Raw genomic sequence first — 21,771 nt, forward strand, 5'->3', positions numbered from 1 at the left:
AACAAATAAATTGATCCTTGAAAGTGATGTAAACTGATATCGAACTCAATTCATGGACAGAACTGTGTTAAACTTCTGTACGTTTTCCACAAGTATCTCTTTATTTTGCAACATTAGCCAAAAATTTTTTTAAACAAAAACAAAAGTTAAATTACGACTGGGATTACGGACAGTAAAATTACAGTTCAGTACTTCGTGTAACCCCCACGAGCATTCAGGAGAGCACGTACACATTGAGGCATGCTGTTCACGACATTTGCCAAGGTTTGGACACGAATCGCTTGCCATGCAGTGACAATAGCCTGCTGCAATTCACGCACAGAGGTCGGCTGCTGGTCCAAGTGGTCGATTTCACACGTTAATTCTGCCCACAAGTTCTCCATCGGATTCATATCCGGGGACATGGCAGGCCACTCCATATGCTCTACACCATGGTCAGCAAGAAAGTGTTGGATCATGCGAGCACGATGAGGCCGTGCATTGTCATCTTGGAAGACCAAGTTTCCTCGAAAGGCTGCACGAGCAAATGGAAGCAATGTTTCTTCCAGAATGGCCCTGTACTTGAACTGTTTCAGGTTTCCATTCAGAACAACCAGATCAGTTTTGCCCCCTGCATGAAAAGCAGCCCAAACGGTCACCCCACCACCTCCAGCTTGGACTCTTGGCACTATACAATCTTTGTTGTAGGCTTCATGCACTTGTCTGCGCACTCGGACGCGGCCATCTTGACGATAGACCAGAAATCTAGACTCGTCACTGAAGATCACGTGATTCCAGTGTTCTGGCTGCCATTGACGGTGCTCTCTGGCCCACTGCAATCGGTGCTGGCGGTGTTCTCTGGTCAGGCATGGCTTTCTTAGGGGACGCCTGGCACGATAGCCTGCTTGAACCAGTCGTTGGTTGACTAGCCTTCTGGATACAGGCACATTTGTCAGTTGCTGCCCCTCAGCCCTCAGCCGATTAGCTGACTTGGTACGGCCATTGCGGACTAACCGGTGCAGCTGGCGATCATCCCTCCTTGTGGTTCTGCGGGGACGTCCTGGCCTCGGTATTGGAGTAGGGACACCCCTCTGAGCATTTCGTTTCAGGATCTTTGACACCTGACCTTGAGTGATGCCATACTGCCGAGCAATAGCGCGCTCTTTCATGCCGTAATTTCGTAAAGCCACCACTCCATGACAAACAGCATTGTCGAGTTGACGGACCATCTCCAGAGGAAGCGGCAATAACTTATGGAGACGTGCAGCAGTTGTTTTCCACTAATACAGAACGCAACAACCCTCGTATACCCGACTGTGAAGCCAATCGTCGAATGCACCTGTCCGTACATTTTGCCACGCCACCTGTGATATAATCCTGTTGTTGACTTCTTGCTGCGACAGACAATCAGTGACATGGTTCTTTTAACAAATAAATCACCAAAGTGTAAAAGAAACTCACCAGATTGATATACTGAGTTAAGAAAGTAAACCCAAGTCAAGAAAAAATATATATTCCATATTAAATGCCAAGTCTGTATATTTGACTTGATGTGAAGTTGACCTTGATATTTGAGTTAAATTGTTTGCTGCTGTGGATTGTGGGGTTTATGCTACATATAGTGGGGTTTATGCTGCATATTGTGGGATTTATGCTGCATATAGTGGGGTTAGTGCTGCATATTTTGGGGTTTATGCTGCATATAGTGGGGTTTATGCTGCATATTGTAGGATTTATGCTGCATATAGTGGGGTTTGTGCTGCGTATTGTGGGGTTTATGCTGCGTATAGTGGGGTTTATGCTGCGTATAGTGGGGTTTATGCTGCGTATTGTGGGATTTATGCTGCATATAGTGGGGATAGTGCTGCATATTTTGGGGTTTATGCTGCATATAGTGGGTTTATACTGCATATAATGAGGTTTATGCTGCATATAGTGGTACTGCATATTTTGGGGTTAATGCTGCATATTTTTGCGGTTTATGCTGCGTATTGTAGAGATTATGCTGTGTCTTGTGGGGTTTATACTGCATATAGAGGGGTTTATACTGCATATTTTGGGATTTATGCTGCGTATAGTGGGGTTTATGCCGCATTTTGTGTGGTTTATGCTGTGTATTGTGGGGTTTATTCTGCATATAGTGGGGTTTATGCTGCATATAGAGGGGTTCATACTGCATATTTTGGGGTTTATGCTGCGTATAGTGTGGTTTATGCTGCATTTTGTGTGGTTTATGCTGTGTATTGTGGGGTTTATACTGTATATTGTGGGGTTTATACTGTATATTGTGGGGTTTATGCTGCATATTGTGGGGGTTATACTGCATATAGTGGGTTTTATGCTGCATATAGTAGGGTTTATGCTGTGTATTATGGATTTGATGCTGTGTATTGTGGGGTTTATACTGCATATAGTGGGCTTTATGCTGCATATAGTGGGCTTTATGCTGCATATAGTGGTGTTTGTACTGCATATTTTGGGGTTTATGCTGCATGTTTTGGGGTTTATGTTGTGTGTAGTGGGGTTTATACTGCATATAGTGGGATTTATGCCCCATATAGTGGGGTTTATGCTGTATATAGTGGGGTTAATGCTGTGTATTGTGGGGTTTATGTACCCCAGTTTAGAATAGGTACACCCTATCCCTGGATGTCGTAAGAGGTGACTAAAGGGGTTGGCGTCAGGAAGGGCATCCGGCCATAAAAACATTGCCTCAAAAAGAGAACCATGACAATTACGACTACATATGGGCAGGGTACAGCCCGATGTACCCCGTGGGGGACCCCCTCCCTCTCGTCAAAACTCAAGGTGGGGAACCCGATCGAAGCAAGGGTGGAAATCAATCCATTTATGACGACGAAACGTCTGATGCCTGACGTGGAGATCGGTTTCTGAGGTTTGGGACATGGAATGTAGGGACAATGACAGGGAGATCAGGAGAAGTGGTGGAAGTATGTCAGAAGAAGAGTGGACATATGTTGTGTGCAGGAGACGAGATGGAAGGGAAGTGGTGTGAGAATGGTGAAGGGTAGGCAGGGACAGAAATACAAGTTTGTGTGGCAAGGGTGCCCGGAAGGCATGAATGGTGTTGGTGTCCTGTTTTCTGAGGAGTTTGTAGACAGTGTGGTGAGTGTGACTAGAGTGAGTTATAGGTTGATGATGGTGAAAATGATGATTGGAAAGCTCTTGGTGAACATCATCTCGGGATATCCTCCGCAGGTTGGTCGGAGTGATGAAGAGAAGGACAAGTTCTGGTGTGCTATAGAGAAGCTGATGGAAAACGTGAAAGATGAGGAAGTTGTTGTGGTAGGAGGACACCTAAATGGACATGTGGGAAGGAGTATGGACGGTTTTGATGGAGTTCATGGGGGTTATGTATATTGTGTGAGAAATGGAGAAGGTGAAAGGATTTTGGAGTTTGCTGATGGAGCTGATTTGTTGATTTGTAATACTCAGTTCCAGAAAGAGGATAATAAGCTTGTTACATGCACGTCAGGTGGGTCGACGACAAGCGTTGACTACCTGCTGGTGCGTAGGCGAGATAGGGGGCACCTCCGGGACACAAAGGTGATCCCCGGGGAGGAGGCTGTTTCACAGCACCACTTGGTTGTCTGCGACATAAGGGTAAAAGGTGCGAGGAGAGCTCGGCGGGTGAAGTACCAACCGAGAATGAAGGTGTGGAGGTTGAAAGAGGTGACAGTGAGGGAGGCATTAAAAGAGAGGCTGAGTATGGTGGAGGATGATGTGGTTGAGCTTGAAAGTGGTTGGATGTCAATGAAAGATAGTCTGTTGGGAGCCGTTGGTGAGGTATGTGGATGGACAGAAGGACCACCAAGGCACTCGGAAACATGGTGGTGGGATGATGAAGTTCGAAAGAAGATTGACGAGAAGAGGAAGAAGTTCAAGGAGTGGCAGAAGGCGAAGGGTATGGGGGGGCAGAAAAGGCAGAGCATGAAAGTTATAAGGCAGCCAAGAAGGCTGCAAAGAAAGAGGTAGCAAAGGCACAGGAAGCATGTAGGAAAATGTTCGGAGAACGCTTGGATTTGGAAGAGGGTCAGAGAGCGGTATTCAGGATCGCAAAGCAGATAGCGAAAGAGAGGTGTGATGTGATGGGGGTGAGTTGCTTGAAGGATGAAGTGGGACAAATCGTTGTGGACCCAGATGGAATTAAAGGACGATGGAAGAGATGTATGGAAATACTGTTGAATGCAGAGAATGAATGGGATGGCAACATAGAGAGTAACCCAGTTTTAGGACCAGCAGAGAAGATAACCGAGAAGGAAGTTGAGGAAGCGATAAAAGCAATGAAGAGTAGAAAAGCGGGAGGGCCGACGGGTGTTGTGGGAGATATGTTGAAGGCAGCGGGAAATTGGGGTGTGAAGAGAATGACAGAGATCTGCAATCTGGTGGTGAAAGAAGGCCGCATTCCAGTGGATTAGGAACTGAGTACCCTCATCCCTCTATAAAGGTGGGCAAAGGTGACCCTCTGGACTGTGGCTCGTATCGAGCGATAAAGTTATTGGAGCATGGAATGAAGGTATTGGAAAGGGTGTTGGAGAGGAGGATAAGGAAGAAAGTGAAGATTGACCAAATGCATTTTGGATTTATGCCAGGAAGAGGAACGACAGACGCGCTTTTTATTGTGAGGCAGTTGCAGGAGAAGTATATGGAGAAGAGGAAGAAGTTGTTTCTTGGGTTTATTGATCTGGAGAAAGCATTCGATAGGGTTCCACGCGAAGTTGTGACATGGGCATTGAGGAAGTTAGGAGTGGAGGAATGGTTGATCAGAGTAGTGATGGCAATGTACAAAAGAGTGCGCACAGCTGTAAGGACGAAGGACGGGAACAGTGGTGAGTTTGATGTGAAGGTGGGAGTGGATCAGGGGTTGGTACTAAGTCCACTACTATTTGTAGCTGTGATGGAGGTGCTGGCTCAGAACGTAAAGGAGGGTTTACCGTGGGAGTTGTTGTATGCAGATGATCTGGTGTTGCTTGAGGAAAGTATGGATGGACTGAAGGAGAAGATGAACAAGTGGAAGGAATGTATGGAGACAAAAGGTATGAAGGTGAATATCGGAAAGACGAAGGTGAATGCAAGTGCTAAAGCATGTGGTGAAGTGGAAATAACTGGGAAGTGGCCGTGTGCTGTGTGCAGGAAGGGTGTCGGAGTGAACTCCATTCAATGTACAATGTGCGCTGAGTGGGTTCATCAAAAATGTAGTGGTTTGAGAGGGTCATTAACCAGTGTGGCAGCTACATTCAAATGTAAGGTGTGCACAGAGGGAGCTGCAGATGGAGGAAATGCTGAGTTGGATCTTGGAGACAGCGTGAAGCTGGAAGGTGTGAAAACATTTTGCTACCTCGGAGACATGCTGAATGGAGAAGGTGGATCAGACTCGGCAACGGTTGCTGGAGTGAGATGTGCATGGAAGAAGTTTCGGGAATTGAGTGGCGTGCTGATGGAGAGGGGAGTGTCGTTGAAGCTGAAGGGAAAGATGTATGCTGCATGTGTGAGAAGTGTTATGATTTATGGGAGCGAGACATGGGTCATGAATGTAGAGCAGCAAAGAAGGCTGGAAAGGGTGGAAATGCAAATGGTTCGGTGGATGTGCGGAGTATCGTTGAGAGAGAGGAAGACAAATGATGAATTGCGAAAGATGATGGGAATCGAGCCTGTGATGGATGCTGTGAAGATAAACAGTTTGAGATGGTTTGATCATGTGTTGAGGAAGGATGAAAGTGACTGGTTGAGAAGTGATGGAAATGAATGTAGAAGGAAGTAGAGGATGGGGAAGACCGAGAAAGACTTGGCTAAAGATGGTGGAAGAAGAAATGCAGGCAAGGGGGTTAACAAGGGGAGATGCAGAAAATAGGGCAAAATGGAGAAGATTGTCATGGGGACCGCAAGGCTAACCTTCGCTCTTGCAGCAAAAATGGCCTTAAAATGCCTGTTGTTGTGTTGTGTATAGTTTTAGTTTATGCTGCATATTGTTTTGGTTTATGCTGCATATTATATTGTTTTGGTTTATGCTGCATATTGTTTTGGTGTATGCTGTGTATTGTTTTGGTTTATCATGTGTATTGTGGGGTTTATGTTGTGTATTGTTTTGGTTTAGCCTGTGTAATGTGGTGTTTTCGCTGTTTTGTTTTGGTTTATTCTGTGTATTGTGTTTATTCTGTGTATTGTTTTTGGTTTATGCTGGATATTGTTTTGGTTTATACTGCATTTTTGTTTTGGTTTATGCTGTGTATTGTTTTGGTTTATGCTACATAATGTTTTAGTGTATGCTGTTTTATTTTTGTTTGTGCTGTGTATTGTTTTGGTTTATACTGCATATTGCTTTGGTTTATGCTGCATATTGTTTTGGTTTATGCTGTGTATTTTTTGGTTTATGCTACGTATTGTTTTGGTTTATGCTGTGTATTGTTTTGGTTTATGCTGTGTATTGTTTTGGTTTGTGCTGTGTATTGTTTTGGTTTATGTTGTGTATTGTTTTGGTTTAGCCTGTGTAATGTGGTGTTTACGCTGTTTTGTATTGGTTTATTCTGTGTATTGTTTTTATTCTGTGTACTGTTTTTGGTTTATGCTGCATATTGTTTTGGTGTATGCTGTGTATTGTTTTGGTTTATGTTGTGTAATGTGGTGTTTACGCTGTTTTTTTTTGGTTTATTCTGTGTATTGTTTTGGTGTATGTTGTGTATTGTTTTGGTTTATGTTGTGTAATGTGGTGTTTACGCTGTTTTTTTTTGGTTTATTCTGTGTATTGTTTTGGTGTATGCTGTGTATTGTTTTGGTTTATGTTGTGTAATGTGGTGTTTACGCTGTTTTTTTTTGGTTTATTCTGTGTATTGTTTTGGTGTATGTTGTGTATTGTTTTGGTTTAGCCTGTGTAATGTGGTGTTTTCGCTGTTTTGTTTTGGTTTATTCTGTGTATTGTGTTTATTCTGTGTATTGTTTTTGGTTTATGCTGGATATTGTTTTGGTTTATACTGCATTTTTGTTTTGGTTTATGCTGTGTATTGTTTTGGTTTATGCTACATAATGTTTTAGTGTATGCTGTTTTATTTTTGTTTGTGCTGTGTATTGTTTTGGTTTATACTGCATATTGCTTTGGTTTATGCTGCATATTGTTTTGGTTTATGCTGTGTATTTTTTGGTTTATGCTACGTATTGTTTTGGTTTATGCTGTGTATTGTTTTGGTTTATGCTGTGTATTGTTTTGGTTTGTGCTGTGTATTGTTTTGGTTTATGTTGTGTATTGTTTTGGTTTAGCCTGTGTAATGTGGTGTTTACGCTGTTTTGTATTGGTTTATTCTGTGTATTGTTTTTATTCTGTGTACTGTTTTTGGTTTATGCTGCATATTGTTTTGGTGTATGCTGTGTATTGTTTTGGTTTATGTTGTGTAATGTGGTGTTTACGTTGTTTTTTTTTGGTTTATTCTGTGTATTGTTTTTATTCTGTGTATTGATTTTGGTTTATGCTGCATATTGTTTTGGTGTATGCTGTGTATTGTTTTGGTTTATGTTGTGTAATGTGGTGTTTATGCTGTTTTGTTGTGGTTTATTCTGTTTTGTTTTTATTCTTTGTATTGTTTTTGGTTTATGCTGCATATTGTTTTGGTTTATGCTGCATGTTGTTTTGGTTTATGCTGCATATTGTTTTGGTTTATGCTGCATCTTGTTTTGGTTTATGCTGGATATTGTTTTGGTTTATACTGCATATTGTTTTGGTTTATACTGCATTTTTGCTTTGGTTTGTGCTGTGTATTGTTTCGGTTTATGCTACATAATGTTTTGGTGTATGCTGTTTTGTTTTGGTTTGTGCTGTGTATTGTTTGGGTTTATGCTGCATATTGTTTTGTTTTGTGCTGTGTATTGTTTGGGTTTATACTGTATATTGTTTTGGTATATACTGCATATTGTTTTGGTTTATGCTGGATATTGTTTTGTTTTATGCTGGATATTGTTTTGGTTTATGGTGGATATTGTTTTGGTTTATACTGCATATTGTTTTGGTTTATGCTGGATATTGTTTTGGTTTATACTGCAGTTTTGTTTTGGTTTGTGCTGTGTATTGTTTCGGTTTATGCTACATAATGTTTTGGTGTATGCTGTTTTGTTTTTGTTTGTGCTGTGTATTGTTTGGGTTTATACTGCATATTGTTTTGGTTTATGCTGAATATTGTTTTGGTTTATGCTGTGTATTTTTTGGTTTATGCTACGTATTGTTTTGGTTTATGCTGTGTATTGTTTTGGTTTATGCTGTGTATTGTTTTGGTTTGTGCTGTGTATTGTTTTGGTTTATGTTGTGTATTGTTTTGGTTTAGCCTGTGTAATGTGGTGTTTACGCTGTTTTGTATTGGTTTATTCTGTGTATTGTTTTTATCCTGTGTACTGTTTTTGGTTTATGCTGCATATTGTTTTGGTGTATGCTGTGTATTGTTTTGGTTTATGTTGTGTAATGTGGTGTTTACGCTGTTTTTTTTTGGTTTATTCTGTATATTGTTTTTATTCTGTGTATTGTTTTTGGTTTATGCTGCATATTGTTTTGCTTTATGCTGCATGTTGTTTTGGTTTATGCTGCATATTGTTTTGGTTTATGCTGCATATTGTTTTGGTTTATGCTGGATATTGTTTTGTTTTATACTGCATTTTTGCTTTGGTTTATGCTGTGTATTGTTTCGGTTTATGCTACATAATGTTTTGGTGTATGCTGTTTTGTTTTTGTTTGTGCTGTGTATTGTTTTGATTTATACTGCATATTGTTTTGGTTTGTGCTGTGTATTGTTTGGGTTTATACTGCATATTGTTTTGGTTTGTGCTGTGTATTGTTTTGGTTTATACTGCATTTTTGTTTTGGTTTGTGCTGTGTATTGGTTTGGTTTATGCTGTGTATTGTTTCGGTTTATGCTACATAATGTTTTGGTGTATGCTGTTTTGTTTTGGTTTGTGCTGTGTATTGTTTTGGTTTATACTGCATATTGTTTTGGTTTATGCTGGATATTGTTTTGGTTTATGCTGGATATTGTTTTGGTTTATACTGCATATTGTTTTGGTTTATGCTGTGTATTGTTTTGGTTTATACTGCATATTGTTTTGGTTTATGCTGTGTATTGTTTTGGTTTATACTGCATATTGTTTTGGTTTATGCTGTGTATTGTTTTGGTTTATACTGCATATTGTTTTGGTTTATGCTGTGTATTGTTTTGGTTTATGCTGTGTATTGTTTTGGTTTATGCTGGATATTGTTTTGGTTTATGCTGGATATTGTTTTGGTTTATGCTGGATATTGTTTTGGTTTATGCTGCATATTGTTTTGGTTTATACTGCATATTGTTTTGGTTTATGCTGGATATTGTTTTGGTTTATGCTGGATATTGTTTTGGTTTATGCTGGATATTGTTTTGGTTTATGCTGGATTTTGTTTTGGTTCATACTGCATTTTTGTTTTGGTTTATGCTGTGTATTGTTTCGGTTTATGCTACATAATGTTTTGGTGTATGCTGTTTTGTTTTTGTTTGTGCTGTGTATTGTTTTGGTTTATACTGCATATTGTTTTGGTTTGTGCTGTGTATTGTTTGGATTTATACTGCATATTGTTTTGGTTTGTGCTGTGTATTGTTTTGGTTTATACTGCATTTTTGTTTTGGTTTGTGCTGTGTATTGTTTTGGTTTATGCTGTGTATTGTTTCGGTTTATGCTACATAATGTTTTGGTGTATGCTGTTTTGTTTTGGTTTGTGCTGTGTATTGTTTTGGTTTATACTGAATATTGTTTTGGTTTATGCTGGATATTGTTTTGGTTTATGCTGGATATTGTTTTGGTTTATACGGCATATTGTTTTGGTTTGTGCTGTGTATTGTTTGGGTTTATACTGCATATTGTTTTGGTTTATGCTGTGTATTGTTTTGGTTTATACTGCATTTTTTTTTGGTTTATGCTGTGTATTGTTTCGGTTTATGCTGCATAATGTTTTGGTTTATGCTGGATATTGTTTTGGTTTGTGCTGTGTATTGTTTTGGTTTATACTGCATATTGTTTTGGTTTATGCTGTGTATTGTTTTGGTGTATGCTGTTTTGTTTTTGTTTGTGCTGTGTATTGTTTTGGTTTATACTGCATATTGTTTTGGTTTGTGCTGTGTATTGTTTGGATTTATACTGCATATTGTTTTGGTTTGTGCTGTGTATTGTTTTGGTTTATACTGCATTTTTGTTTTGGTTTGTGCTGTGTATTGTTTTGGTTTATGCTGTGTATTGTTTCGGTTTATGCTACATAATGTTTTGGTGTATGCTGTTTTGTTTTGGTTTGTGCTGTGTATTGTTTTGGTTTATACTGAATATTGTTTTGGTTTATGCTGGATATTGTTTTGGTTTATGCTGGATATTGTTTTGGTTTATACGGAATATTGTTTTGGTTTGTGCTGTGTATTGTTTGGGTTTATACTGCATATTGTTTTGGTTTATGCTGTGTATTGTTTTGGTTTATACTGCTTTTTTTTTTGGTTTATGCTGTGTATTGTTTCGGTTTATGCTGCATAATGTTTTGGTTTATGCTGGATATTGTTTTGGTTTGTGCTGTGTATTGTTTTGGTTTATACTGCATATTGTTTTGGTTTATGCTGTGTATTGTTTTGGTGTATGCTGTTTTGTTTTGGTTTGTGCTGTGTATTGTTTTGGTTTATACTGCATATTGTTTTGGTTTATGCTGGATATTGTTTTGGTTTATGCTGGATATTGTTTTGGTTTATACTGCATTTTTGTTTTGGTTTATACTGCATATTGTTTTGGTTTATGCTGTGTATTGTTTTGGTGTATGCTGTTTTGTTTTGGTTTGTGCTGTGTATTGTTTTGGTTTATACTGCATATTGTTTTGGTTTATGCTGGATATTGTTTTGGTTTATGCTGGATATTGTTTTGGTTTATACTGCATTTTTGTTTTGGTTTGTGCTGTGTATTGTTTTGGTTTATACTGCATATTGTTTTGGTTTATGCTGGATATTGTTTTGGTTTATGCTGGATATTGTTTTGGTTTATACTGCATTTTTGTTTTGGTTTGTGCTGTGTATTGTTTTGGTTTATACTGCATATTGTTTTGGTTTATGGTACATATTGTTTTGGTTTGTGCTGTGTATTGTTTTGGTTTATACTGCATATTGTTTTGGTTTATGCTGGATATTGTTTTGGTTTATGCTGGATATTGTTTTGGTTTATACTGCATTTTTGTTTTGGTTTGTGCTGTGTATTGTTTTGGTTTATGCTGGATATTGTTTTGGTTTATGCTGGATATTGTTTTGGTTTATACTGCATTTTTGTTTTGGTTTGTGCTGTGTATTGTTTTGGTTTATGCTGGATATTGTTTCGGTTTATGCTACATAATGATTTGGTGTATGCTGTTTTGTTTTGGTTTGTGCTGTGTATTGTTTTGGTTTATACTGCATATTGTTTTGGTTTATGCTGTGTATTGTTTTGGTTTGTGCTGTGTATTGTTTTGGTTTAATGCTCCGTAACGGACAAGCCTGTAAATGTAAAAATGTACTTTTTTATTTTATCATTGCTAACATTTTTTTTTGATCTAAACTTTGCATATTTTAGTGTGATGATATGGAGATTTTTTAAATGGGGAAAACAATTAATGTCCAGCATCACAATTGGTTGATGTTTTTTAAAGTCGGATGAGGAAACAACGGCCAAATATTCTGTCTCGTGGTTTGAATTCACTGCACCATTATTCCCGTCAAATGATGAGCGTGACCATACTCGAGCGGACATCGATCGGGAGGTTCTAAATGGTCCCCAATATAATCAAGACTCGTCACTTTGGTTTTGAACCACTCATTTTACAAATGATGATGATCATGTGAAAAAGTACACGTGACTTCAAAGAGCATTCATGTGGCTGGGACAAACCTTGGGTGTGTATCAATGGAATACTGCATGAAATGAGGTGATGTTTCATCAACTGCCTTGGTCAGTACTTTGTTATTTTATTTTTTCAAAGTCCATATCGTGCTTGAACTACCTTGTGCACTAAGCATTTCTGTGAATTCTTGAACACCTGTAAGGTTGCACAATTAAAAATTTGAACAAGTTCAAATACATAGGCATGTTATTTAGTTTTCCATAATCATTATTTGCTTCTATATTCCTTGTTCCCAATTGTGTGTTTCCAACTGTTTGTTGATTTTAAGCAGAATGAAACCCTCCCGACGGCACGTACAATTCCCGACTGCACCGTGTGCTCATTCAGGTGCGAGTTCCAACATTCCTGGCGAAGATGAACAATCAGCTGCTGCAGACTGGAAGGTGCCTCTCATCGTGGTGTCTGCTCTCACTTGTGTCTGCATGCTCCTGCTCCTCTCGATCTTCGTCTACTGGAGGTGAGAATGCCGGTGTTCATTTGGAGCCACATGGTAGCATTCCATATAAAATCCTGTTTACCCTGCCTGATTGATGTGTGATACGCTACCTTCACAAAGTATTCACACCCTCACTTCTTCACACCTTGTTGTGTAACAGGCTGAATTTAAAATGGATTAAATTAAGATTTTTTTTGTCACTGATCTACACATAATAAATACCCCATAATGTCAAAGTTGACTTTTGTTTTTAGATTTTTTTTTACAAAAGAATGAAAAATAAAAAGCTGAAATGTCTTGAGTCAATAAGTATTGAACCGTCATTTAATGTTTTTTTATAATATTTATGGCACTTAGAATGCATTTTGGGAATGCCGTCTGTTGTGAAAAACCAATCGGGTCCACAACTTTAGTCCATCTGGTGGTTTAATTCCATTAAGACCATGACATCATTCTGTAAATACAGGAAATGCAATAGGAATAAGGTTTGGCATCACATGGGTCCATTCATAACATTCAATGCAAGCAAGCTTAATATTCTATGCAGGCGTACCGTTAGCAAGTCCACTAGATGTAACATGTCACAGGAGAAGTCCCCCTGAGCACCGACCGCAGCGGGTCTTATAGCCGCGCCCCTAGCGGTGTCAGCGAGCAACGATCATCACCTGGGTTCAGCATTAGTACGAATACGATTTCACTACATTCTCCCCACCTTTAGAATTATACTGCAGAGCGGCTAGAATCGAGCGAGCGTCAGCATTAACAGGGTGTGGAACATGGTATCAGTCGACCCAACCGTACCGGTCCGGGCGGCGAATTTCTCTGCCAGCACGCGTCCGAAATTCCCCGGGTACGGCATCACGTATCCCAGAGACCCCGGCGTCGGAGGAGCTACCGGAGTCAGGTGACGAAGGGGTACCGCCAAGCCTTCGGGCACGGGTAGATGCGGCGAAGGGAGGGTCGGCAGACTTTCAGCGACGGGAGCGTCGGAAGAGTCCATAGTCTCATAGATTGGTTCGATCGGTTCGTCCGATTCCCTACAAGGGTCGGCGATCCCACATGGGGCAAGATGACGTACGGAGACAGTGGTCTCACGTCCATCAGCCGTCATCACACGAGCATGCTCAGGATTAGCCTGGAGTATCTGCACTTTGTCCACTAAGGGGTCGTACTTGCTCGTGCGAACCGCCCGTTTGAGGTAGGCTGGCCCGGGCTCAGCGAGCCAACTGGGTAAAGACCGTATACACCCCGTGCTCCTGGGGTGGTGGAAAAGTCTCTCGTGGGGAGTCTGGTTGGTGGCCGTACACAGTAGAGCCCTGATCGAGTTCAACGTCGCAGGTAGCGACCAAGCCCATTTATCGAGGCCCCGGCCGAGGGTCCGGAGGTTGAGCATGACGGCCCTCCATATAATCCCGTTGAAGCGTTCGATCTGCCCATTTGCCTGGGGTCTGTCCGGCGTGGTGTAACTAGAAGCGATGTTATTTTGGAGCAGATAGCCTCGCACCTCCTGAGACAAGAAGACCGCAACCCGGTCAGTATGCACATAGGCCGGGTACCCGAACATAGAGAACAAATTCTGTAAGCTTCGCATTACCGTGGCAGCAGTCATGTCCACGCACGTATAAGCGAAGGGAAATCGCGAGTACTCATCGACGATAGTGAGCAGATAGCGAGAGTTACTCGACACCGGCAATGGGCCCTTGAAATCCATCGCCAAGCATTCCCACGGCCTCGTAGCCCTAACCAGAGTCCCCATGGGTGGGTTAAAGAAACGCGGTTTGATTTCCGCGCATATAGCGCAGTCGCGACAGATACGGCGGATATCGTCAATCGAGTATGGTAGATTGCCACGCCGCACAAAATGAGCGAAACGCGTTGCGCCCGGATGCCCTGCAGTGGCATGCAGCACGCGTAGGCTCTCCAAAGTGGCGATACCCGCGCACGTAGCCTGTCTCGATAAGGCGTCGGCGGCCTGGTTATCCTTCCCCGGGCGGTATTTGATAGTGGAGCAGAAGTCGGCAAGCTCTATACGCCAGCGAGTGATTTTCTCATTCTTAATGCGCTGGGCGTGTAATGTGTCGTACATGAACGCAACACTTTGCTGGTCCGTGATGATTTGGAAACATCGCCCGAGTAAGTACGGGCGCCATCGCCGAATAGACTCGACGATCGCATATGCTTCCTTTTCGACAGACGAATGTCTCCGCTCAGCGGAGGTAAGAGTCCGTGAAAAGAAAGCCACCGGACGCCCTCCTTGGGAGAGGGTCGCCGCGATGGCCTGATCCGAGGCATCACTTTCGAGGACGAAAGAGCCGCTCTCGTCGATCGTCGCCACAGTGGCACTGGCGATGTCGGCCTTAAGGCCTCCAAAGGCCGCCAATGCGGCCGGACGCAGAGGGAATGTGTCGCAGGCCTCAAGGGGGCGAAGTTTCGCGGAGAAATTTTGGACCCATTTTGAGTAATGGGCGAATAGCCCGAGGGCGCGCTTCAGGGATGCCCGATCGCAGGGAGGGGCCATGTCGAGCAAAGGTTGCAGACGCTCCTTATCCGGAGCGACAGAGCCATGGGTCACGGTGTACCCCAGAAGATCTATCTTGCGTAGAGAGTATTGACACTTATCCTCGTTCATGGTTAAGTGATACCTCTGCGCGACCTCGAGGAAGCGCTTCAGATTAGCATCATGGTGCCCTTGGTCATACCCACAAACCGTAAGATTGTCTAGGTAGACGAAAACATCGGTTAAGCTCTCCCTTGCAATGAGGTCATCCATGGCCCTCTGGAAACAGGTGACCCCGTTCGTTACCCCAAAAGGCAATCGAGTAAACTGGTACAACCGTTGCCCCGACTCAAATGCGGTATAGATACGATCTGCCCTAGAGATGGGGATCTGATGGTACGCACTACGGAGATCGAGAGTGCTGTAGACCGAGTACTGGGCCACCTGTCGCACCAGCGCGTCCATCCCCGGAAGGGGGTAGGCATCCAGCTGTGTAAAGCGGTTAATCATTTGGGAATAGTCGATTACCATGCGTCTGCGGTGTGCATCGCTTCGCACCACCAAGACCTGGGCTCGCCACGGCGACCGGCTAGGTTCTATGATACCGTCTTTCAAGAGCTGAGCCGTTTCGTCCGCAATGAATTGCATGTCTGCTCGAGAGTAGCGCCGTGATTTTACCGCTACAGGGGTACTGTCGGAGGTTAGATTGGGGAACAGCGAAAGCGGCTGGATTTCCATTTTCGCTAGGGCACACACAGCAAGCGCGTCAGCCCCCACAACAAGCGTGTCAGGCCCACCAAACTCCATTTCCAGACGTCCATGTCGCTTCAGAAAATCGTGTCTGAACAGAATATCAGCACATAAAGCAGGTAAGACCATAAGGTGTACATCTGGGAAAACCCGTCCCTTTATCACGAGTTTCAATCGGCATTCCCCCTTCGTGCTGAGTCGAAGTCCCTGGGAAGCCATGAAGATCCGTCTCGTAGACCTCAAGACCTGCCAACCATGCCTGTGCACTAGTCGCTGGTCGATAAAACTATCCGTAGACCCTGTATCCACCAAGGCCCGCACACAATGGCCCTCGACCATGAGGGGAATAAGGGCTTGAGCCAGGCCGGACGAGCCTGCTGGGAGTGGGACCGAACCTCCCGAGTGGGTCGGCCTCGCCTCGCGGGCGGATCCTATGCCAGCGGCAGTTTTCCGGGCATCAGAGGGTGCCCGTGGAGTATCGTATAAGTTGTCAGGGTGTGTTCCCATGCAATCTGCAGTTTTGCGGTCGTTGCCGGAGTATTCGTTGTTCATGGGGAATCCGTTAAAGCCGTCAGAGAGCTTTCCCATGCATTCTGCAGTTTTGCGGTCGTTGCCAGAGTATTCGTTGTCCATGGGGAATCCGTTAAAGCCATCAGAGAGCTTTCCCATGCATTCCAGTGCTTTGCGATTCAAAATCGCCGTTTGATGTGTATGGGCCTCCGTAGTATTCGAAATCGCCGTTTGACGGGTATAGGCCTCCGTAGTATTCGAAATCGCCGTTTGACGGGTGAGGGCCACCGTAGTTGGTACCGAACTCGTGTCGCCGCCAGTGGACGCTGTACGCTCTTGAGAGACACGACGAGAACGTACCGCTGGGGCTTGGCGAGGCTCCAAAGCCCCTCGCGTGGCCCGGAGTCTGGTCAAGGACGCATGTGCCGTGCCCGATTGAGGATGAGACTGTTGTGGCTGTTCGGTGACTCTCGCCAAGGTCGATTGAGCGACTAGGGGCCCGCGAGGAGGGGCCCTGTCCTTCAAAGCCGGGTAAGGCGCCGTGTTCCGAGCTCGGCTCGTAGGCTCCGCAATGAGCCCATTCAAGGTCGCGTGCGGCCGCGAGCCGCGTGTGGTTTTCCGGCACACTTTTGCGTAGTGCCCCTTTTGCGAGCACAAATGGCATATGGCGTCCCGAGCCGGACACACTGTCCGGAGATGTCGTTGTCGCCCACAGAAATAGCAGGTGGCTCCGCGTAAGGCCTTGGGTCTGGTCGTTGCGGCAGCCATCAGGACCGGATCCTCCTCCGGAGCATCCTGGAGTTCCGCGAGCAGTTCCGCTCCCTCGGCGGTAGCACTCTGCGGCCGTGCGTGTAGCGAGGTTCCCGCCAAGAGGCGCGTGCGATCATAGGCGTTCGACTGCAACCGCGCTTCAGTGTGTACCTTTCCTTGCTCGAGTGCCGCCGCGAAGGTCAGGTCGGTCTTCTCCAGGAGTTTGAGCCTTAGGTCCTGAGAGGAGACCCCGGCGACATAGGCGTCTAGGAGAAGGTCATCCTGAGCCTGCTCGTGAGTCCGTGGCTCCCGGGTGCTGACCAGCAGGAGTTGCCGGAGCTCCTGGGCATAGTGATCCATCGGCTCGTTGGGTTGCTGGCGTCGCGTTAATAGCAAATGCCGAGCATACACCGGGCTCTTTTCCTTTATGTACAATCGTTTGAGCTCCGCAATAGCGAAGTCGTACGTCGCACATTGTGCGATACTGTTGTACACCTTGTAGTCGATTTTGGAGTGCAGCGTTGCTAGCTTCGCGACTGCCGTCGGCTCGGTCTCAGGTTCAGCAAAATGGTTCTCCAACGTTTTCAGCCAGTGCTTCAGTTGCAATCCACCATCCGAGGCTTGCGGGTCGGCGCAGAATGGTGTGACCACCAGCGTCTTGTTGCCCGCCATGTCGGTAGATCGTTAATGGAATTAAGTGTTGTGAAAAACCAATCGGGTCCACAACTTTAGTCCATCTGGTTGTTTAATTCCATTAAGACCATGACATCATTCTGTAAATACAGGAAATGCAATAGGAATAAGGTTTGGCATCACATGGGTCCATTCATAACATTCAATGCAAGCAAGCTTAATATTCTATGCAGGCGTACCGTTAGCGAGTCCACTAGATGTAACATGTCACAGGAGAAGTCCCCCTGAGCACCGACCGCAGCGGGTCTTATAGCCGCGCCCCTAGCGGTGTCAGCGTGCAACGATCATCACCTGGGTTCAGCATTAGTACGAATACGATTTCACTACACCGTCAAAGCTGCTGTCATTGGGATCGAATAATTGAATATAAGTGAAAACCACGTGATAACTTTCCACTTTTGGGTGCAGGAGATGTTTCCAAACTGCCCATTTCTACGTGGAAGATAGCACCTCTCCTCGTGTGGTCCGTTCGTCCTCCATCCCTATCATCCCTATCTCAGGCAGGAGCCTCACACTTGGTATTATTAACTTTTTTCTGTTTCATCAAATACAAATCTATGAGTCAATTGTACAGTATCTTGGACGAGAGGATTTCTTCGCCGTCCTTATTGCTCATGATTCAGAATGAGGTGGTGTATGAGCAATGGAGTAGAGTTCTGTTTTTACTGTCTATCTTGTGCAATTACTATGTGACAGCATTGCTAATAAAGGTACCTCCCTTGAAGTTAATGGTGGCAACTATGTAGTTGAAGGAGCTTGGGCTCCCACGTCGATCGGAAGAATGGACGCGACAAAAAGCTGGAATTCGTCCGAGTTGCTTTATTTAAACAAAACACTCAGGTACTCTGAAAAGCCCGTTTATCGGGCAGCAATATATATACACACATTATCCCGGAGCGTTTGCCCAGGAAAGGCGAGAGGGGGCGTGGCCGAGCGTCCTGGCTGCGGCCTGGCAAGTTGAGGGTGAGCCTGCCCGGGCGTCCCGACCGAGGCCTGGCAAGTTGAGCGCGGGCCTGCCCGGGCGTCCTGGACGAGCCCGGCATGGTGATCGCTCCGCGTCCTTGATAGGTGCAAGGCGATTGTGAAAACCCAGCGGTAGCCGCTACATAGTGGCACTTAAGTTAAATAGTTGTGGTTACTGTTGTTTTATGTTGCCAAATTGTCAGCGGCTGTGTTGAGTGTTTGTCTCGTCAGTGTGTGTGTGTGTGTGTGTGTGTGTGTGTGTGTGTGTGTGTGTGTGTGTGTGTGTGTATGTGTGTTGTGTGTGTGTATATGTGTGTTGTGTGGTGTGTGTGTGTGTGTGTGTGTGTGTGTGTGTATGTATATATATATATGTGTGTGTGTGTGTGTGTGTGTGTGTGTGTGTGTGTGTGTATGTATATATATATATATATATATATATATGTGTGTGTGTGTGTGTGTGTGTGTGTGTGTGTGTGTGTGTGTGTGTGTGTGTGTGTGTGTGTGTGTGTGTGTGTGTGTGTGTGTGTGTGTGTGTGTGTGTGCGCGCGCGCGCGTCATTGGTTGTCTCAATATGTGGGTTTCAGGAGGTGGAATGGAGTCAGTTCTTCCACCAGGTCTCAAAGTATCCACCTCCGTATCAGTAAGGGATCATGATTCATGGACAAGTTTGTGAAGTTTTCTTGTTCTCAAAGTTTTTTTCAGAGTTCTCTTTTGAGGATCGTCACTGAGCCTCGGACAGCTTCCACCTCTAGTTAGTTTGTCGTAATATTCCCAGAGATCGTTTTTAAGATCTCTGTAAGGTTGTTCTTTATTATTCCCATTGCTCCAATTATCACTGGTACGATTTCGGCACTTTTCAACTTCCAGGGTCTTTTCACTTTATTTTTGAGTTCTTGGTATTTGATCATTTTCTTGATATCTGCATTGTTTAGGCCAAATTTGCTGGGGACTCACTACTCAGTTAGCAATGCCTTCTTTTCTTTTTTGTACCTCAATGCTATATCCGGTCGCAATGCTGTGTTTTCTCTGTTCACGCTTAATGGGATAATTAGGTGATACATGAGCATTATCTCCTTGTTTTCAGTGATTGTTTTTGGTTCATGTTTCAATGAGTTTTCTGGAACTGGGATATTGAAATTTCTGCAGATGTGCCAGTGGATTACTCGACATACTTTATTGTGCCTTTGGGTGTACATCTGTTCTGATATGAGTTTTTTACATCCCGAAAGGAGGTGGCTCATACTTTCTTTTTCTACCTTGCAGAACCTATACTGGTCTGATTGACTTTGTCCCGCCATTTTCTTAAATCCATTGGTGTAGTGTCCTCGATTTTGGGCATTAATAATGATTCTTTCTCCATCCCCGTTGAGCTGACCTCTTCTTAGCCATTCCAAAGAGCCTTCTTTGTCTATCCCCAATCTGTCCAACTCTTTTTTGTACCTTACTGCTCTTTTATCATTTTCCCAGTTGGTGGTGTATATCTGTTTTGTTTCATATGTTTTTCGTCTTTTTTTGCAATAGTTGGGGCTGTATTCGTTGTTGTTTTGGTTTATTGTGTGACATTTTCCATTCATGCCTGTCTTTCGAAGTATTTTGCTTGATGAGTTAGGGATACCTTCTCTGGTTTGTTGTCTTCATCTTTACTTACAAATCAGATTTGGTAGTCTGTTGCACTTTTTACGTATTCAGCCAATCCTACAGTTGTCATTCTGTGCACCTGGTTGCGCTCCATCAGGCCGCTACCTCCTTGTCTCGGCAGCTACATTCTCGGGATGCATTGATTATTGTAAAACATTTTGTGGATGGTGAGGAGTTTCCTTGTTTTGATATCTAGTTTATTGACTTCTGATTGTGGCTAGTTTATTATTCCACAGCTATATTGGAATACTGGTATTACGAGTTAGTTTATGGCTTTGATTTTGTTTCTTGGGGAGAGGTATGTTTTCAGGATCAGCCTCTTTCTACGCAGGTATTCTTTGGTAATTGTTTTGCGCATTTGTTTCTGACATGTTTTGTGGCCCTCTTCTACTCCGAGGTATTTGTAAGATGCTTTCTTGTCTAGCTCCTGTATTGTTGTATTTGTGTCAATTCTTATGTTGTCTGTTTTTGTTGGTCTACCTTGTATGATTGTCCACATGGCTCACTTATCCAGACCAAATTCCATTTGAATGTGGTCGGAGTACTGTTTCACTAATTTTAGTTGTTCTGCCAATTTTTCATTGTTTGGTTTTAAATCATCCATGTGAAGTAGATGTCACCTTTTTGTCTGTTTGGACATTCTCTTATTTGATGTCAGGTGTATCCATGTTCTTGCTCATTAATGAGGTTGCTCAGTGGGTCCAGGGCCAGGGAAAACAGGAGGGGTGAAAAGCTGTCTCCCTGGAAGATCCCTCGATGTATCTTCTCTCCTGGTATTTCAATATTTCCTTCCCAGAGCTGTAATATCCATGTGGTATTCCATAGCTCCTTTGTTTTCTCTCTCAGCTTGATTATTTGGGGGTTGATTTTGTGTAATTGCATGCATTTCATCATCCATGAATGTGGGACACTATCAAAAGCTTTTTTGTAGTTGATCCATGTTGTGGATAATTTTGTTTCTCTTGTTTTGCAATTTTTGAGTATGGCCTTGTTTAGTAGGAGGTTGTCTATTATTCCGTAGCATCCTGTTTTACATCCCTTCTGTTTTGTCTATTGGCCTCCTTATTATGTTAGGTGATGGTATATTAGCCTGGCGTTGGCTTAGTGGTTAGGGTTCCGTCTTGGGATCTTAGGATCCTGGGTTCAAATCCCGGTCGATCGCTGAATTAACGCCAGGGGGTTGACTCAGCCTGTTATCCTTCCGAGGTCGGCACATTGAGTACCAGCTTGCTGGGATGAATGATCACGGTGTGTACCCCGATTCAGAATAGGCACACCGTATCCCTGCGCATCGAAGAGCGTGACCAAGGGTTGGCGACAGGAAGGGCATCCGGCCATAAAAACATTGCCTCAAACAGGGAACCATGATTGTCATGGGGCCCGCAAGGCTAACCCCCGCTCTAACGGGGAAAAATGGCCTTAAAACGATCATTCATTCATTCATTGATTCATTCATTCATGGTATATCATTTCTGTGATGATTCCTGTTAAGAGTTTGTATGTTGTTTGCAGAGAGCTTTTTGGTCTATACTTGTGAGGTCATTCGGTCTCTTTAGACTTTTAATAAGGAAGGTATTACTAATGTGAGCCATTCGTCCAAAGCCTGATCCCCTTGGATAGGTTTGTTGCATGCTC

At 43.6% G+C, this 21,771-nt stretch overlaps 1 protein-coding gene across 5 annotated transcripts in view; it reads left to right on the top strand.

Annotated features, from left to right (window-relative positions):
• Positions 1-21,771, top strand: part of LOC137412972 (receptor-type tyrosine-protein phosphatase gamma) — a 280,669-nt gene that overhangs the window by 133,750 nt on the left and 125,148 nt on the right. For all 5 annotated transcript variants that reach the window (XM_078766398.1, XM_078766399.1, XM_078766400.1 and 2 more), the window contains 2 exons: positions 12,227-12,356; positions 17,944-18,053. In XM_078766398.1, the coding sequence (XP_078622524.1) occupies positions 12,227-12,356; positions 17,944-18,053 (240 nt within the window). The remainder of the gene's footprint in view (positions 1-12,226; positions 12,357-17,943; positions 18,054-21,771) is intronic.

The sequence above is a fragment of the Myxine glutinosa genome, chromosome 12 (assembly GCF_964187855.1).
Source record: "Myxine glutinosa chromosome 12, kmMyxGlut1.1, whole genome shotgun sequence".
NCBI lineage: Eukaryota > Metazoa > Chordata > Myxini > Myxiniformes > Myxinidae > Myxine > Myxine glutinosa.